A 19,449-nucleotide genomic window follows, 5' to 3' on the forward strand; every position below is an offset into this window, starting at 1 on the left:
TGTATTCCCGGGATTCCACACAGGAAGATCACACCATCCCTCACCACCATCAGGTAGATGATTGACAAGTATCGAAAGTTCTGATTTATACACAGCATGTTTGTTACAATCATTGTTTAATTATATATTCATGAGTGAAAACCTTGGGAATGGTAATATTGATGTTAAAGATGTTATTGATGTTCCCATATAGCAAAGAGACCTTCCCATATAGCAAAGATACATCCCAGTCCAGCAAAGAGACACCCTCATGTATTTAGCAAAGAGACAATCCCAATCCAGCAACGAAACAGCCCAATTTAGCAGAGACATTCCCATATATTCAGCAAAAAGACACCCTAATCCAGCCAAGAGACATCTCCCTATAGCAAAGAGACAGCCCAATCTAGCAAAAAGAAATTTCCATATAGCAAAGAGACATCCTAATCCAGCAAAGAGACAATCCCCATCCAGCAGAGACATACCTATATATTCAGCAAAGAGACATCATTAATCAGCAAAGATATCTCCATATAACAAAGAGACATCCCAATCCAGCAAAGAGACATCCACATATACCAAAGAGACATCCCCATATAGGAAAGAGATGGCCCAATCCAGCAGAGACATTCCCATATATTCAGCAAAGAGACATCCTAATCCAGCAAAGAGACATCCTAATCCAGCAAAGAGACATCTTAATATAGCAATGAGACTGCCCATTCCAGCAAAGAAACATCATCATATAGCAAAGAGACAGCCCAATCCAGCAAAGAGATATCTCCATATAGCAAAGAGACATCCCCAAATAGCAAAAAACAACCCTATCCAGCAAAGAGACAGCCCAATCCAGCAAGGAAAAAAACTTATATAGCCCCCACACACACACACACAGCACTTGTGTGTAGCCCCCTCCTTTCACTTGTACACACAGCCCCTACTTGTAAGGGAGGTCTTCCTAGTCCAAGCTTTGTTTACACAAAGTTGTTGAGACACAACCAAGCCAAGCACAGTCCAGAATACAGTACAGGCAGGATACACACGAGGAGTGCACATGCAGGAAGCAACCAGAGGTCACTGTAATGAGTCAGATGAGAGCTCATTAAAACAGAGCAGCCGCTACTGCATACTCCTGTAGTGCACATATAGAGAAAGCCGGTGCAGCTATACAGGGCCCCTGCACCCCCCACTGCCTTCTCCAATTCCCTGCAGGGTGGCCAGGCCCCTCGGGATGCCCAGGCCCCCTACAATGTATAGGTTGCCCCCTACGATGGCGGTCTTGTTTGCATTGTTACCATTGATGTCATTTTTATTATATATTCAGGGTGGAAACCTGAGAGATTCTATAGTTGAGGTTAAAGAAGAGATAAAAGAGGAGGATGATGAGGATGGGGTGATGGAGGGACCAGAGTCTCCTAAAGAGCACAAAGATCTGTACCAGGACACCATGGTGGGGTCATCCAACTACAGGAACCCACCAGAGAGATGTCCCTGTCCTCTGTATTCCCGGGATTCCACACAAGAAGGTCTCACCTTCCCTGACCATCATCAGGTAGATGATTCACAGCTATTGGTAGTTATAAGTTATACACAGTGTGTTTGGTACAATGAATGTTTTATTATACTCAGATAGGAAACCTCAGGGATGATAATATTGATGTTAAAGAAGAGTATAAAGAGGAAGATGAGGAGTACGGAGGGATAGAGGAGTTTTCAAAAGGACACAAGAATATGATGGAGCCACCTAATACCAGGAACCCACCAGAGAGATGTCCCCGTCCTCGCTATTCCCGGGATTCCACACAGGAAGGTCACACCATCCCTCACTGTTACAAGGTTGGTGGGACGGAGCTTATAAAACAGACTTATGGGGACAATGTGTGGATTTCTTATGTGATGTCACAATATTAAAGCTTATATCTTACAGATGATTTTCTCTCTTATTTTCTTGATTTAGAGTGGAGATCCAATCGATATAGAATTTAAGGGTAAAGCAGAAGAAGAAGAAGAAGAGAGGTATGTAAGGGATGATCAGCAGTCTATGGAGGAAGATGGAATAACGGGGACATTTATAGAGGAGGACACTCCTACAGAGATCAGCACAGGTGGGTCATTAACACTAAATACATTGCTCCACCCACACTACTCACTGATTGGTCCAGAGTAGGGCAGGAACTGGGTGATATCAGCCTGTAATACCCTGGTCACTTTCCTGAGCTTTGTTCCCCATTATGCATTCCTGTATTTCTCTTGGATAATCTTCCTTCTCTGTGCTTCAGACACAATGTATGTATCTAGACTGGATTTATGGAGATTCTGGGGTTCAGCTGGCAGAAAAATGGCAATTTATAGACTTTACTAGATGCTGGGAACCTGGAGCATGTTTCTTGGGTCTTCTGCCTCATGCCCGGGTCTAGTATGATCTCTGACAGAACAATTCTCCCGGGGTTACTTGCTCTGTTGTCTGCTGGCTGTGCAGGGTGGAGGGATATGTCTGTATAGTCTCACACCCAAGTCACTGAGTGCAGTCTCAGGAGAGGGGAAGCAGCGATGTGGGAGCTCCGCAACTTGTCTCAAGTAAAGGTTTAGCCTTCTACTGATCACGGAATACCAATATTATGAGTCCTGACCCTTACACTGATTAATTTATATTGTACATTACATACTCCTGACCCCTGCACTATATACTCTATGTTGTACATTACATCATTCTGATACCATATAGTCCTAACTTTTGTATCTTATATAATAAGTTGTACATTACATAGTCCTGACTTCTTTTGCACCCATTTTCTATCAGCTAGACATTTTATATCTGATGATTTGATTGGAGCAAAGACTTTTACATGTTGATAATAATTTGATAACATCTTTAAACTTTGGAACCTTAAACAGAAAGTGATAATGAGGGAGGAGTCCATAACCCAATGATGGTGGTCTTCAGGATCAGTCTAGTCTTCATCTTGGTCGTTCTCTCCCCATCCTCACTCTCTGACCTCAGGTGGGGCTCAGGCCCGCTGTTATTCATGACTAAATCATGGACTAAATAAGGAAGTGCAGTACTTCTTGTATTGGGAAGATGGCAATGAGCGATAGAGGGGGTGGGGACACTTGTTCTATAATCCACTCACCACTCCTATAAAAGACAGTTCTCGTTGTTTCCTCACTCTCTGACTAAGGCCCATGAATAAAGAAGGGAATTGGTAGGAGATTCAGAGAACCCATTTACTAGTTACCTTGAGGGTGGGAGCCTCAGAGACAGAGCTGCCTGATGTGGGCGGAGTCCTGGTTTAGGGGAACCAATCTGCTCATGTCTAGTAATAATCTTTTTATTTCTATTTTAGTAGATGGATGGGAGATGAGGAAAACCTCAGAGGATTGTCTCACTTTGACTCCAGACTGTAAAGTAGAAGATGAGGACATCACACAGTATAGTCCAGGAGAAAACCCGGCTACCTCAAATGTCCATCCGGCACCACACAGTGTAGATGGACCGTCGTATTCCTCTTATCCTGAGGAACCTCAGACTGTGAGGGATGGTGCCGTCCTTCCAACAGATAAGAGGTTTTCCTGTACTGAGTGCGGGAAGTGTTTTAGTTTTAAATGCCGTCTTAATGTGCATAAAAGATCTCACACAGGGGAGAAGCCATATTCCTGTTCTGAGTGCAGGAAATGCTTTTCAGAGAAATCAGTACTTGTCATACATCAGAGATCTCACACGGGGGAGAAGCCATATTCCTGTCCTGAGTGTGGGAAACATTTTTCACAGAAGTCCCATCTGCACACACATCGGAGTTTGCACACGGGGAAGAAGCCGTATTCCTGTACTGAGTGTGGAAAAGGTTTTTCACAGAAGTCACATCTTTATGGACATCAACGTTTGCACACAGGGGAGAAACTGTATTCCTGTTCTGAATGCGGGAAATGTTTTTCATTGCAAATCGGTCTTTACAAACATCAGAGATCTCACACAGGGGAGAAGCCATATTCCTGTCCAGAGTGCGGGAAACGTTTTTTACAGAAGTCACATCTTTGCACACATCAGAGATTGCACACGGGGGAGAAGCCATATTCTTGTACTGAGTGTGGAAAAGGTTTTTCACAGACGTCCACTCTTTACAGACATCAGAGATCTCACATAGGTGAGAAGCGATATTCCTGTCCTGAGTGTGGGAAATGTTTTTCACAAAAGTCCGATCTTTACAAACATCAGAGATCTCACACAGGGGAGAAGCCTTATACATGTCCTAAGTGCAGGAAATGTTTTTCAAATCGGTCAAACCTTTACACACATCAGAGAGTGCACACGGGGGAGAAGCCACTTTCCTGTCCTGAGTGAGGGAATTGTCCCTCCCTGAAGTCCTGTCTTCCTGTACATCAGGGATCCCACACAACCCTTGAGGTGTGTATTAGTGCCTTGAGTGCGGAAAATGTCTTCTTTATGAACTTTGTTGGACATCACAGCTCTCATGTGGGGAAAAAGCACACCCTGATATACACCTCAGATATATTCTATGGCTGATCTTCATCATGTAAAAACCATTCAAATGGAGATCAGAGTTCATCAAAGACATGGATGAAGTGTTGTACCGTGTTTACCACTGATAGCAGTAGAAAAATAAAAATGTAGTCATTACCTTTCATTGGCTGAGTACATTTTGTGGCATAAGCTTTCACAAGCACCTAAAGTTCTGTTTTGTTAAAATTTGTTGAACGAATTTGACACGCATTTGTCCAGGCAGGACGAATATTGTCTTTTTTTTGTGCTAGGAATGTCCTATAAGCATGAGCTCCATCCAGTGGCAATAATGTGATGTTGCGATAATATTACAGATAATGGACACTACATGAAGCTACACTCTTGAGTACTAAATCGTAGAAGTGGTGCTCAGGAAGGCCCAGGAGATTTTTGGCATCAACTGGGGGGGGGGGGGGGGAGTCAAAACTTTTTCTCCACCCCACCTTTTCTGGATGCTGGTCTACATGCGCAAATGTGCAGTGTGGCCAGGGGACATCAGGAGTGAAGCAGTGCCTGTGCCTATGCCTGAGCCATGCATTCAGAGTATTCATGGAGAGTCCAGTGTTCTTTGCCATAGACACACTTCCCAGATATGCATGGTTGCAACCTGGCATTGGTGGGTACTGGCAGGCTGGTTGGGAGATCACCTGGAGTAACCAGTGCAAAGTGCCCTCTCAGCTTACCAGGATTGCTGTATTGTGGGTCCCACTATATAGATTAGCTGGATTTATGTCTACTAGACAACAGAGAGGTGGGGTCCAGTGTTCCCTTTAAGGTGCGCGCGTGCGCGGACGCGCAGTGGAAATTACGTCCCGCGCAAGCACCTAGTTAGACGGCGCAGCCGCAGACGGAGCGGCCAGGGAGCAGAGCGTGCACCCCGAGAGCACGCCCATCGTGTGACAATAGCGAATGAAAATTCGCTATTGTCATACGGGTCCTCCTCCTGGCCAATCAGGGAGCGGGTCCTCCCGCTTCCTGATTGGCCGAAAGGCCAACTTCATGCCATTGGCCGAGGAGGAGGCACCGGGACTCGGGAGGATGGAGACGCGGGAAGCTGGAAGCCGGGGACTGAAGACAGAGTGCCGTGACCGTCCGTGAGGTAAGTGCACGGGGTCGCGGGGGGGCATTGCTGTGGCACTCTGCAATTTATTGGGGGCATTGCTGTGGCACTCTGCATTTTATTGGGGGCAATGCTGTGGCACTCTGCAGTTTATTGGGGGCATTGCTGTGGCACTCTGCAATGTATTGGGGGCATTGCTGTGGCACTCTGCAATGTATTGGGGGCAATGCTGTGGCACTCTGCATTTTATTGGGGGCAATGCTGTGGCACTCTGCATTTTATTGGGGGCAATGCTGTGGCACTCTGCATTTTATTGGGGGCAATGCTGTGGCACTCTGCATTTTATTGGGGGCATTGCTGTGGCACTCTGCATTTTATTGGGGGCATTGCTGTGGCACTCTGCAGTTTATTGGGGGCAATGCTGTGGCACTCTGCAGTTTATTGGGGGCAATGCTGTGGCACTCTGCAATGTATTGGGGGCATTGCTGTGGCACTCTGCAATGTATTGGGGGCATTGCTGTGGCACTCTGCAATGTATTGGGGGCATTGCTGTGGCACTCTGCAATGTATTGGGGGCATTGCTGTGACACTCTGCATTTTATTGGGGGCAATGCTGTGGCACTCTGCATTTTATTGGGGGCAATGCTGTGGCACTCTGCATTTTATTGGGGGCAATGCTGTGGCACTCTGCATTTTATTGGGGGCAATGCTGTGGCACTCTGCATTTTATTGGGGGCATTGCTGTGGCACTCTGCATTTTATTGGGGGCATTGCTGTGGCACTCTGCAGTTTATTGGGGGCAATGCTGTGGCACTCTGCAGTTTATTGGGGGCAATGCTGTGGCACTCTGCATTTTATTGGGGGCAATGCTGTGGCACTCTGCATTTTATTGGGGGCAATGCTGTGGCACTCTGCATTTTATTGGGGGCAATGCTGTGGCACTCTGCATTTTATTGGGGGCATTGCTGTGGCACTCTGCATTTTATTGGGGGCATTGCTGTGGCACTCTGCAGTTTATTGGGGGCAATGCTGTGGCACTCTGCAGTTTATTGGGGGCAATGCTGTGGCACTCTGCAGTTTATTGGGGGCAATGCTGTGGCACTCTGCAATGTATTGGGGGCATTGCTGTGGCACTCTGCAATGTATTGGGGGCATTGCTGTGGCACTCTGCAATGTATTGGGGGCATTGCTGTGGCACTCTGCAATGTATTGGGGGCATTGCTGTGACACTCTGCAATTTATTGGGGGCATTGCTGTGGCACTCTGCAGTTTATTGGGGGCATTGCTGTGGCACTCTGCAGTTTATTGGGGGCATTGCTGTGGCACTCTGCAGTTTATTGGGGGCATTGCTGTGGCACTCTGCAGTTTATTGGGGGCATTGCTGTGGCACTCTGCAGTTTATTGGGGGCATTGCTGTGGCACTCTGCAGTTTATTGGGGGCATTGCTGTGACACTCTGCAGTTTATTGGGGGCAATGCTGTGGCACTCTGCAGTTTATTGGGGGCAATGCTGTTGCACTCTGCAATTTATTGGGGGCAATGCTGTGACACTCTGCAGTTTATTGGGGGCAATGCTGTGGTACTCTGCAGTTTATTGGGGGCATTGATGTGGCACTCTGCAGTTTATTGGGGGCATTGATGTGGCACTCTGCAGTTTATTGGGGGCAATGCTGTGGCACTCTGCAGTTTATTGGGGGCATTGCTGTGGCACTCTGCAATGTATTGGGGGCATTGCTGTGGCACTCTGCAATGTATTGGGGGCATTGCTGTGGCACTCTGCAATGTATTGGGGGCATTGCTGTGGCACTCTGCAATGTATTGGGGGCATTGCTGTGGCACTCTGCAATATATTGGGGGCATTGCTGTGGCACTCTGCAATGTATTGGGGGCATTGCTGTGGCACTCTGCAGTTTATTGGGGGCATTGCTGTGGCACTCTGCAGTTTATTGGGGGCATTGCTGTGGCACTCTGCAGTTTATTGGGGGCATTGCTGTGGCACTCTGCAGTTTATTGGGGGCATTGCTGTGGCACTCTGCAGTTTATTGGGGGCATTGCTGTGGCACTCTGCAGTTTATTGGGGGCAATGCTGTGGCACTCTGCAATGTATTGGGGGCATTGCTGTGGCACTCTGCAATGTATTGGGGGCATTGCTGTGGCACTCTGCAATGTATTGGGGGCATTGCTGTGGCACTCTGCAATGTATTGGGGGCATTGCTGTGACACTCTGCAATTTATTGGGGGCATTGCTGTGGCACTCTGCAGTTTATTGGGGGCATTGCTGTGGCACTCTGCAGTTTATTGGGGGCATTGCTGTGGCACTCTGCAGTTTATTGGGGGCATTGCTGTGGCACTCTGCAGTTTATTGGGGGCATTGCTGTGGCACTCTGCAGTTTATTGGGGGCATTGCTGTGGCACTCTGCAGTTTATTGGGGGCATTGCTGTGACACTCTGCAGTTTATTGGGGGCAATGCTGTGGCACTCTGCAGTTTATTGGGGGCAATGCTGTTGCACTCTGCAATTTATTGGGGGCAATGCTGTGACACTCTGCAGTTTATTGGGGGCAATGCTGTGGTACTCTGCAGTTTATTGGGGGCATTGATGTGGCACTCTGCAGTTTATTGGGGGCATTGATGTGGCACTCTGCAGTTTATTGGGGGCAATGCTGTGGCACTCTGCAGTTTATTGGGGGCATTGCTGTGGCACTCTGCAATGTATTGGGGGCATTGCTGTGGCACTCTGCAATGTATTGGGGGCATTGCTGTGGCACTCTGCAATGTATTGGGGGCATTGCTGTGGCACTCTGCAATGTATTGGGGGCATTGCTGTGGCACTCTGCAATATATTGGGGGCATTGCTGTGGCACTCTGCAATGTATTGGGGGCATTGCTGTGGCACTCTGCAGTTTATTGGGGGCATTGCTGTGGCACTCTGCAGTTTATTGGGGGCATTGCTGTGGCACTCTGCAGTTTATTGGGGGCATTGCTGTGGCACTCTGCAGTTTATTGGGGGCATTGCTGTGGCACTCTGCAGTTTATTGGGGGCATTGCTGTGGCACTCTGCAGTTTATTGGGGCAAGCTGGTCACTCTGCATTGACGTCCCCCCCCCCCCCCCCAATTGCTCAATCTAAAGGTTTGCGCTCAGAAATTTTTTTATTTGCTCAGCACAGTAAAAAATTAGAGGGAACATTGGTGGGGTCAATGTCTTCTTTTGGGGCTCAGGCTATGTTTACATATTGGATAATTCTGATACCTCTGGTGTACCTTTCCTCCAATTGTGATTATGGAGGAATCTGCGTTTTGCTTGGCTTAGGGACAGCATCGATTCTGGGATTGGTGTGCGTTGGATCTTTTAGATCACTAACTCCGGCATTCCCATTCTCCCCCTCCCTCCTTATTATGGAGGGGTGGACCTGATGGAGGAAGCAACCGAGGCAGATAACTTTTTTTACTGGAAGTGGGGCAGGCAGAAGACTCCTCCTCATGGATCTCTGCAAAGCCCCAGGGAGAGTGAGTTCACTCAGAGAGGTTGTATTCTTCCTATAGAGCTTGCACTCTCTTATCTTAACCAGAAGTTATTGGGAATAGGGGGCCCTCTGGTGCTATCAGAAAATAGGGCAAGCTAACATTTCCAACAACCTGCTGCTCTTTCTACTTTAGCAAAATCTTTCCTTTGCTGCTCAAGTTTTGGGCTTTCCACCGCAGTCTCCAGTTCCATTAGGAGTCCTGGGCAGCAACACCTGCTAAAGAAGGGGCTTTACTTGAAGAGGCACCCCATCTCACTGGGTGGAGTAAGACTTTTACAGGCCTTTTACAGAGGTTGGAAGGAAGTGATAACAGACAAATGGGTTTGCAGCATAATGGCAGTTATGAGTAAAGGCCCGTACACACGATAAGAAAATCTGTAGGGAAAATTCGTCCGACGACCGATCTGTCGATTTTCGGATTGTTAGTATTTGTGCATTCGACAGCCGACTCCGACTTTTCGGCTGACAAAATCCTGATGTGCAGGCTATATAATTTTTGTCATCTGTCAAAACAACGTCCGATTTTCGTCTCATTAGTACAGATTTTGACGGAAAAAAAACTTAAGAGCAAGACTAGGCATGCTCAGAGACGAAAGAACACAAACAAAGCAATCCAACACATGGCATCACTTCTGAAGTAGAATTCTGTCGTACGGGAAAATTCGTATGAAAATAACCTCTTCACTTTCCACATCAGACTAGCATGCCACAAAAAAAATGGACGACAGATCGTTCGATAATCTGATCATGTGTACGGGGCTTTAGGAGCCTTTCCCCTCCTCACTTCACACTTCATGTTTTTTCTTTTGATTCTGGATAAGAGTTGTTCCTTTGCAAACTCACAATCCTGCTTTGTTTTAGGGAATGATTGTTCCAGAGGAAAAGAGGTTCTGTTTTTTTTGCTCAAACCTTCTATATTTCTTAGACCAGATAGCAAAAAAATTGATTTTTTTAATACAGACTTACCCGTAAAATCCATTTCTTGAAGTACATCACGGGAGACAGAGCCATAAATAATAACATATGGGTTACATAGCTACCTAAAGGTGAAGGACACTGACAACCAATTAGAAAGGATGTCCCCCTATATAACCCTTCCCACACAGGAAGTACCTTTTTTTGTAGCAAGCAATAAAGGTCCCATAGAAGAAGGGAGGGACCTCTGTGTCCCATGATGTATTTCAAGAAATGGATTTTACAGGTAAGTCTGTATTAAAAAATCCATTTTTCTTTTCGTACATCACAGGACACAGAGCCATAAATCATAACATATGAGATGTCCCAAAGCAATGCATCTGAGGGGAGAAGGACACCAAAAAATACCGCCATCTGACCACAAAAAGGATTACACCGCTGCCTGCAGTACACTGCGGCCTCCTGGGTCCCAACATGCACTCGATAGAAACGAGTGAAGGTATGCACCAACGAACAGGTCGCGACCTTGCAAATCTGAGCCATAGAGGCTTGATGGCGATGTGCCCAAGAGGCACCTACTCCTCTGGTAGAATGTGCCTTTACAGGAAAAGGTGGAACCTTCCCTTTCAAACCATACGCCCGGGTAATAACCTGGCGAATCCAATGAGAAATCGTAGACTTAGATGCTACCAACCCTTTCCTGGGTCCTTCTGGCACAAACAAGCTCTCGGTTTTACAAATCTGAGCTGATTTCTGCAAGTAAAACTTAAGTGCATGCATTACATCAAGAGAATGCAATAACTTTTCCTCCTCTGAGAGAGGATCTGGATAAAAGGAAGGTAGTATAATGTCCTGATTCAAATGAAAGGCGGACACCACCTTGGGCAAAAAACCTGGGTGTGGACTAGAGATATGCCAGTTTTTGGTAATGCGATATATCGCGGTATCACATACACACGGTATTGTTATTGTGGTCATTTTTAAAATACCGTGTTTTTCTGCTCTCCAAGTCTGCCTTTTGAATTGATTCTTTTCAGTGAACTGGAGGACTCGTATGAAACAGTTCACTTGTGAGTCACTCAATAGAGACAGGTCTGGTAATATGACCCTAGAGTGAGAGAGCTAAGCTCCTCCCTGTAACCAATCAGACGGCTCCCAACATACATCCGCATGCTTCCTCCCGGGCTCAGCCAGACAGGCACAGTGCCTACTACAAGCAAATCTCTGCAAGTACCCACTACCATTACCATATACTAGGATAGATAGATAGATAGATAGATAGATAGATAGATAGATAGATAGATAGATAGATAGATAGATAGATAGATAGATAGATAGATAGATAGATAGATAGATAGATAGATAGATAGATAGATAGATAGATAGATAGATAGATAGATAGATAGATAGATAGATAGATGTTATAAGCACAGGCATAGCAGCCCACATTACATTATTATATAGTCATCAAGCTGTGTCTGGCCTACCTGGTGTTGACTGGTCCTAGCGCTTAGATCCAATGGCCTGGTCATTAAGGGGGCAAATCCTTGCGGTCCAGAAGTGGTTAAACCTGCAGGAGGACCGGTGTTTTTATTTATAAATTACTTTACTATTGCTTTAGGCCTGGTTCACATGTATGTGGGTTGGCGGCTCACATTTGCACAGGCATAGCAGCCCATTGATTCGAATGGGCTTGGGCTGCTATGCCTGCGTTTTCGGCTGAAAAAGGGTTTATGCTGAATTTAAAAAAATGCAGTGGCTGTGAAATCCATCCTGCTTTTTCACCATGTGACTTACCTGCAGTTCCTGCACATGCAAACTGTGTTTTTAAATGCTGGGCCCACGTATATAAAAAAGCAGAAAGCTCGCCAGAGCAGGAACTGCAGGTAAGTTGCATAGTGCAAAAGCAGGAGGATTTCAAGGCCACTGCATTTTTTTTAAATGCTGCATGCACCTTTTTTCTGCGGAAAACGAGGACATAGCAGCCCATTCAAATCAATTGGCTGCTATGCCTGTGCAAATGTGGGCCCCCAATCCGCATACATGTGAACTAGGCCTAAAGCAATAGTAAAGTGATTTATAAACAAAACACTGGTCCTCCTGAAGGTTTAACCACTTCTGGACCGCAAGGATTTGTCCCCTTAATGACCAGGCCATCAGATTGGAGCTGAGCGCCAGGACCAGTCATCACCGGGTAGGCCAGACACTGCTTGATGGTTTATTTTAGGCCTGGTTCACAGAGTCTGTACTGACTGACTATATAATAATGTGCAAAAGTGAACCAAAGTCCTTAAATTCAGCAATGAAATTGAAGTGAGGTAGAAATTTAATAATTTAAATTTAATAATTGAATACCATAAAAATACCGTATACCGTGGCAAAACCTTAATCAATTAATTGCAACATGGAAATCTGATACCGCCACATGCCTAGTGTGGACAAAGACTCACCCTATCTTGATGAAAAATCAAGAATGGCTGTTTAGAAGAAAGAGCTGCTAGTTCTGATACCTATCCAAAGTTATTGCAATCAAAAAGACCAGTTTTCTGGTCAGAAGAACTTGGGGAATCTGCTCCAGAGGTTCAAAATGCTGTTTTTGTAAAACTGCCAGCACCAAAGTCAAATCCCAAGGACACAATGGTGGTTTCACAGGTGGAAGCAAATGTAACATTCCCCAGACGAAGGTCAGAACCAACGAATGGGAAGCGATTGGTTCCTGGAAGAAAACCGATAAGGCTGAAATTTGCCCATTAATAGTGCTCAAGGCTAATTTCATATCTACCCCTGCTTGAAGGAAAGCTAGAATTCTCCTGATTATATATTTGCGGGGATGCCATTTCCTGGCTTCACACCAGGCAATGTAGGATTTCCAGACCCTGTAAAAATTTTTTAGAGACTGGTTTTCTAGCATTTATCAGCTTCAATAGCCAAGCCATCAAATTTAGAGACTGTACAGCAAGGTGGAATATCAGACCTTGAGAGAGTAGGTCCGAACGCAGTGGAAGAGCCCAAGGCCTCGTCACTGCCAACCTTTGGATTTGTGCATACCAAACCCTCCTCGGCCATGTTGGAGCTACCAGGATTACTGATTTCCCCTCTAGCTGGATCCTGCGCAACAGATGTGCTATCAGCTGCATAGGAGGAAAGGCATAAATTAGGGAATACTCCTTCCAAGGAGTCACCTAAGCATCCACACCGACTGCGAGTGGATCCCTGGTCCTGGACACAAGTTGACGGCTTAAAAAATCTGCCTGCCAGTTCTTTATTCCTGGAATAAAAACTGCTGTCATGCATGGCACAAACTTCTCTGCCCAGGATAGGAAGATATGCACCTCTTTCTGGGCTGAATAACTCTTTGTGCCTCCTTGATGGTTGATATAAGCCACGGCCGTGGCTTTATCGGATTGCACCCTGACAGGGTGACCCCGAAGTCTGGGCGTCCTGTATTTCAAAGCCCGACTGACTGCTCGGATTTCCAGAATGTTGATGGGGAGACCTCTTTCTACTCAAGATAATTTCCCCTGGACAGTGGCTTCCTCCAGAATCACTCCCCAGCCGGAGAGATTGGTATCTGTAATCACCACTTTCCAGGTCACTAGAAGACAGGATTTCTCCTCCAGATTTCTGGTCACCAATCGACAATTCAGACTCTGACTTACTCTTGGTGCCAGAGACAGGGATCAGTCCAGAGACTGAACCCTTCTGGTCCATGTAGACAGAATGTTGTTCTGTAAGGGTCTAGCATGGAATTGAGCATAGGGAATAGCCTCAAATGCGGACACCATCTTCCCCAATAACATCATGCAAAGACGTATAGAAGGATATCTCAGCCTTACTACAGACCGAACCAGATCCTTCAGGTCTGTGACCTTTCTTGTTGGCAAGAATATCTTTGCCTGTACTGTGTCCACAAGAAGACCCAAATATTCCAGATGCTGGACCGGCTGTAATGCTGACTTTGCCAAGTTCAATATCCAACCCAGACATTCTAGGAACTGTACTGTCTGGAGGACATTTCGGCTTAGAGCCGAAGCCGATCGATCTATTAGTAATAGATCGTCCAGATATCCTATAACAGATATCCCTTGGGACCTTAGAACAGCCAATACTGAAGCTAGGATCTTTGTGAACACTCTTGGAGCTGTGGCTAACCCGAAGGGCAGGGCCACAAACTGAAAATGATGGTTTTCTATTGCAAAGCGTAGAAACCTTTGTTGAGACTGGAATATAGGCACGTGAAGATATGCATCCTTAATGTCTATGGATGCTAGAAATTCCTCTCCCTGCAGGGAAGCTACGACTGAACGAATTGACTCTATACAGAAAGTACGAACGTTCAGAAACTGGTTTACAGCTTTGAGATCCAGAATGGTTCTCAACTCCCTGCTTGGTTTGGGGATTATGAACAGGTTTAAGTAAAAACCGCTGAGCTTATCATTCTCTGGAACCTCCGTTATCACTCTTTGGGCCCTCAGCTGTGTCCAACGCCAGAAAGAGAGACCTTCTTTTTAGGGGATCTGTTGGTATACTTGACCTTATAAGCCGAGAATAGGGGAACACCCGAAATTCCAGTTTGTACCCCTGCAAAATGTTGGAGATAACCTAGTTGTCTTGGATCGTTTCCACCTAAACCTTTGAGAACCACAGCAGCCTTCCCCCACCCAAGTTAGTGGGGGCGCCCCTTCACAGAGTAGGCTTAGAGGAAGACTTGGCTGATCTCTGGGCCCAGGGCTTTTTCTGACTCTGCCCTGAAGGCTTGGCTCCGGACCCAGATGGTTGAGGCTGTCGCCACCATCTGGAATTGGAAGCACTGGTAGTATGAGTGCTGGGGATCTTAAAAGAAGGACGCTTGCTCTTCCTTTTCACAGGTAGCAATATACTTCCCCCCCCCCCCCCCGCAGATCTATTGGATATACTTATCCAGACCAAACACGCCCTCCATGCGGCGTACGCCTGTTTTAAAAAGCAAAGATTCTCGCACGCGCGTGAATGGGCTTTCACCACAGACACGCTATCAAGGCAGGATACGAATATGCGGGAGCTTATGCGCCAAGGCGAAAGCAACAACCGCATGGGGTGAGAACAGCTTAGGTTGAATCTTGTTTGTCACAGCGGATGCTCTTCAGGTGATCAGCCCAGGGCAAGAAAACAGTGTGATAACAATAGGCAAAGAAATATGTTTTAAAGAAACTTTGCATCAATCCCACAACTGCACAAGCTCATATAATCCGAATTTATATAAATTGCACATTTAATCCCTAAGGAAAAGCCAGAGCTTTCAGCAGGATGTATTTTGCATGGCTTAACATCCACAGTCTCATCTACACATTGGTTTTTTCACAGCCGATACCTATCAGGTGACCAGCACAGGGTGAAAACAGTGTGTCAGAAAAACAAGCACAGCAATAATGCTTAACAGGATGTACTTTGCCTAGGCTTACCAACCATAGTCTCATGCAGAGACTCACATGGCACTCGGTCTCTATTATCTTTTTAAAGGGAAGAGTGCATAATATATTTCCAACCTGCAATTATGCCAGTAATTTTTTTTTTCAAAGTTTGCGGTATGTGTAAATATTTTAAATTGGACTTAGCAGTCCTGCCGCAGGATTCTGTTTTGTAACAGGAATCCAATCTTCACCCATGATGACTAGCTTTGTCTTGGCGACGTTCAAGGACTGGGTCCCCTTGTTTTAGAGGGGCTACGGCCTTGGACCTGCACTGAGCACCTTTAGGGCTTGGTATTCCAAGGGTCTGGATCAGAGGGTCCAATACCTAAAAAGGACAGCATTACCGGCAAAACCTTGTATCTGCTTCCCAAGGCTCGGTATCATCTTTTTAGTCCATTGACTGTTTTAGATGGATCCGATAGCTAACCCCTTAGATTCAGTGATCTTTGATCGGGATATGTAGCATATCTTCTTTCTTCTTTGAAGCTAAATGTGGGGAGACTCTCCACCGTGACCATCACCTTTAGAAACTGGCGAAAAAACTGAGGCACTTCCTGTGAGGGAGGGGTTTTATAGGGGGGCATCCTTTCTGATTGGTTGTCAGTGTCCTTCACCTGTAGGTAGCTATATAACTCATATGTTATGATTTATGACTCTGTGTCCCGTGATGTACGAAAACGGAAAATTTCCTATCAAATACTTACCGTAATTTTCCTTTCCTGATGGACTCTATGGCAGCATACGTATGGGTAGCCCAGCCTCCTCTCCTACCCCATAGGACCCTACTCCCATAAATCTTTGCTCCAAGACAGGAGCCGTGTTCCATAACTAGACTACTCCAGCAAATGGGAGGGAACTCCTGCTGCCATGGAGTCCATCAGGAAAGGAAAATTATGGTAAGTATTTGATAGGAAATTTTCCATGGGAAATAACTAGCCATACACTCCTGGGTGGGCAACTGCTGGTCAAACAGAGAAAGGTTTAATTTGCACCATCAACTGACAAAACTTTTAAACCAAATTGAACAGAGGACAAGGAAGCAGGTTCGACACAATAATATGTCATAAAAGTATTGATCAAGGACCACAAGGCCGCTTTGCAGATCACTTCAGGTGCCACGTGTCGGGAGGCCACCCAAGACTTAGCGATCCCTCTGGTGGAATGAGCAGTCACCGCCTCTGGAGGTGCCAAGCCCCCGAGCTGTATAAGCCCACTGGATGGTCTGGACTAAGAACAAAAAAGGAACACGGCTCCTGTCTTGGAGCAAAGATTTATGGGAGTGGGGTCCTATGGGGTAGGAGAGGAGGCGGAGCTACCTATACGTATGTTGCCATGGAGTCAGTCAGGAAAAGAAAGTACAATTGTAGTATTAATGTGATTCCCACATAATTATGTGTATATAAACCTTCAATTGCATCAAATAAAGCAGAACAGTTATTTTTTGAAAGATGCTGAGTGTATCTTTTGTGTCTGTTCCCTACTGCAGTAGTTATTAATTTGGAACCACTTATCAATATGAAGATAGGAGTTGCATATCTATAAAATTTCCAGAACAGCTCTTTTGAGCAGGGCCCTTCTAGCCACATTGCATACCAAGCATGATTTACTGCATATACGGACTGTTTTTTTTTCTGTTGTGGGTTTAGTAACACTTGAAATAGAGAAAAAAAAGTGTAAATCCAAAACTGTAAAAGCAAGATTTTAACAGCTCCAATGATGATTTTCATGTACCAATAATTTGTGCTACGGCTTGGGTAAACTATCAAACATGTCAAACGAAGTATTATTTTTCTCTAATCACCAGTTGCCTCCCCATAAACACCATGTTTGAAAAATGTCTTCTTTTTTTTTAATTGTTTTTATTCATGAAAGGGGAAAAAGTGGCCATTTTCCCCACAAAAACAGTCCCAGGGAGAAAGGAAAATTAAGAACAGGGAAAAAAATTGGATTTTTACGGCACCATCATATAACAGATACTTCACATATAAAATCTTTTTGTCAAATTTTATTCAAAACCATAAACATTAAAATGGACGGAAGTCCAACATTAATACATAGCTCCTTGGGTGGGTAGCTGATTGGTCAAAACAGAGTGTACAATATAGTGTTCAAGCGTACATTCCTCAACATGTTTCACTGAATAACCGCTTCTTCAGGAGCATATTGGGTATACGCGCACTCTAAAGATGATAACAAGACAAAGCCAGATAAATATTGTCTACAAGCAGACAAAAATCACAAGGTTGGAAATCACAATCACATGATAATATAACATTACTTGTATATCAATATGTGGGGAAGGGTTTGGGCTCACCTGGAGATAGCATCAATCGCCAGCCCCTCTGACAGGTCAGCCACCATAAACTCTCACCGGCGGACATGGGAGACACTGATAGCGGTAGAGTATAGATAGAAAAAAGCTGCGCTAATATGAACCAATTGTCAATAATGATATTGTGCAATCCACCAGTCTCAATAATGTTATTATGAATAACAAAAAATTGCATAAAGCACATAAATGCCTATAGTGCATCAAATAATCAGTGATAACGCCAAGACTACTTATTAAATAACATGGATGCTCGTTGTGACCACTAGAAATAAAAAAAAAAGCTGGTTAAATATATATAAATAAATTAATGAAATAGTCCATAAATGATTAAGACATATAATAAAGTCCCAAAGTTGAAAAATCCAAAATAGGAAATGAGTGAAGTGAATGAAGATATGAAGCCAATATCTGTTGTCACCACGGTGCTTCAACATACATGTCTCCTTACTAGATTCTGGTATACATATAGCCTGTATGTATGGTTCCTCACAACGCCACTCTAAACAAGGAAATCCTTACGTCAGTAAGCCCCCATGTATATGGCCAGAGAAGAATGGACTGTTCCTGGTATTCACAAATGGGAACTCCGTTGGTACCATACAAAGAAAAGATGTGCTCGATAGTGTAATATCATCAAGACAATTTATTAAAAGAATAAAATTACACTCACATAAATAAGAAGAAATACGTGCAAGAATCAAAGAAGCCGGCTGTCTCTCAAGTAGCCCGTCCTCCGGGTAGCGCAATGACGTCAGCACGCCGTACCCTACGCGCTCGTCTACAAAGACTTCTGATGCAACAATGGGAGTTTTAATATCGAACCTTAGTATATTCCCATAACTAAAAAAAGTAGTATGAAAAGAGAAAGAAAGGAAACCAATGAGTATAGATGATGGACACAGAAGAAAGGGAGGAAAAGGAGAGGAAGGAGAGGGGAAGGGTGGGAAAAGAAGGGAGAAAGTGGGGGGGAAGGGGGAAGGAACAGGAAAGGGGGGAGAAAAAGATAGGAAAAGGGGATATAGTTTGATGACAAAGCATGGGAAATAACACCAGACAATGGGGGTGAAATTTATATGAGCATTTCATACCAAAAAAATGGTTGCTAATAGTTGTCCACCAAGGGAGGGAAAAAGTACAGACAGAGGCTGGTGAGTGCGAGAGCACTTCCTGTGAGGAGAGTCTGTACGTGAGTGCCAGATATCTCCAAACAATAGAGTTCACAGGGTCCTGAGTATTAAAAAGGAGAGATTGAATAAGTAGGTACACTAGATAGCACGCTATATGGTGGAAAAAAGGTTGACCAGGACTCACCTCACAGAAGCCTCAATCTCATAGCCCCCTTGTATGGAAGATTCCAACTAGTAGTCAGCAAGCACCGCCAGGTATGGCAGGTGCCTGCTCTATATGTGTCTCCTAGTCAGGTGAACTCCCGACACGCCAACAAATTATTTTTATTATATATTTTATTTTACAAACAGTACAAAGACAAAAATCAGACAGACATTGAAAATAGCCGGAACATCAGGCGACTATTAATATAAGAAACAAAGCTTCAGCACAAAGGCACACAGTACAGCTCAGAGGTTAGATGTGAGTAAAGGAACAATACATTTTTCCTATATTTTACAGGTATGTATGACAAAAAATATACTCTGTAATTCCTTATCCCAA

General features: G+C 44.9%; 2 protein-coding genes across 2 annotated transcripts in view; one reads left to right on the plus strand and one right to left on the minus strand.

Annotated features, from left to right (window-relative positions):
- Positions 1-19,449, plus strand: part of LOC309563394 (uncharacterized protein) — a gene marked incomplete at its 3' end in the record, with an annotated part of 732,657 nt that overhangs the window by 330,256 nt on the left and 382,952 nt on the right. The window contains exons 10-11 of the mRNA XM_082267788.1: positions 1,304-1,531; positions 1,609-1,815. Coding sequence (XP_082123914.1) covers positions 1,304-1,531; positions 1,609-1,815 — 435 coding nt within the window. The remainder of the gene's footprint in view (positions 1-1,303; positions 1,532-1,608; positions 1,816-19,449) is intronic.
- LOC309563383 (uncharacterized protein) overlaps positions 1-19,449 on the minus strand; it is a 797,887-nt gene that overhangs the window by 297,574 nt on the left and 480,864 nt on the right. The window lies entirely within an intron of this gene.

Source organism: Pelophylax lessonae, assembly GCF_965119305.1.
Source record: "Pelophylax lessonae genome assembly, chromosome: 1".
NCBI classification, from domain to species: domain Eukaryota; kingdom Metazoa; phylum Chordata; class Amphibia; order Anura; family Ranidae; genus Pelophylax; species Pelophylax lessonae.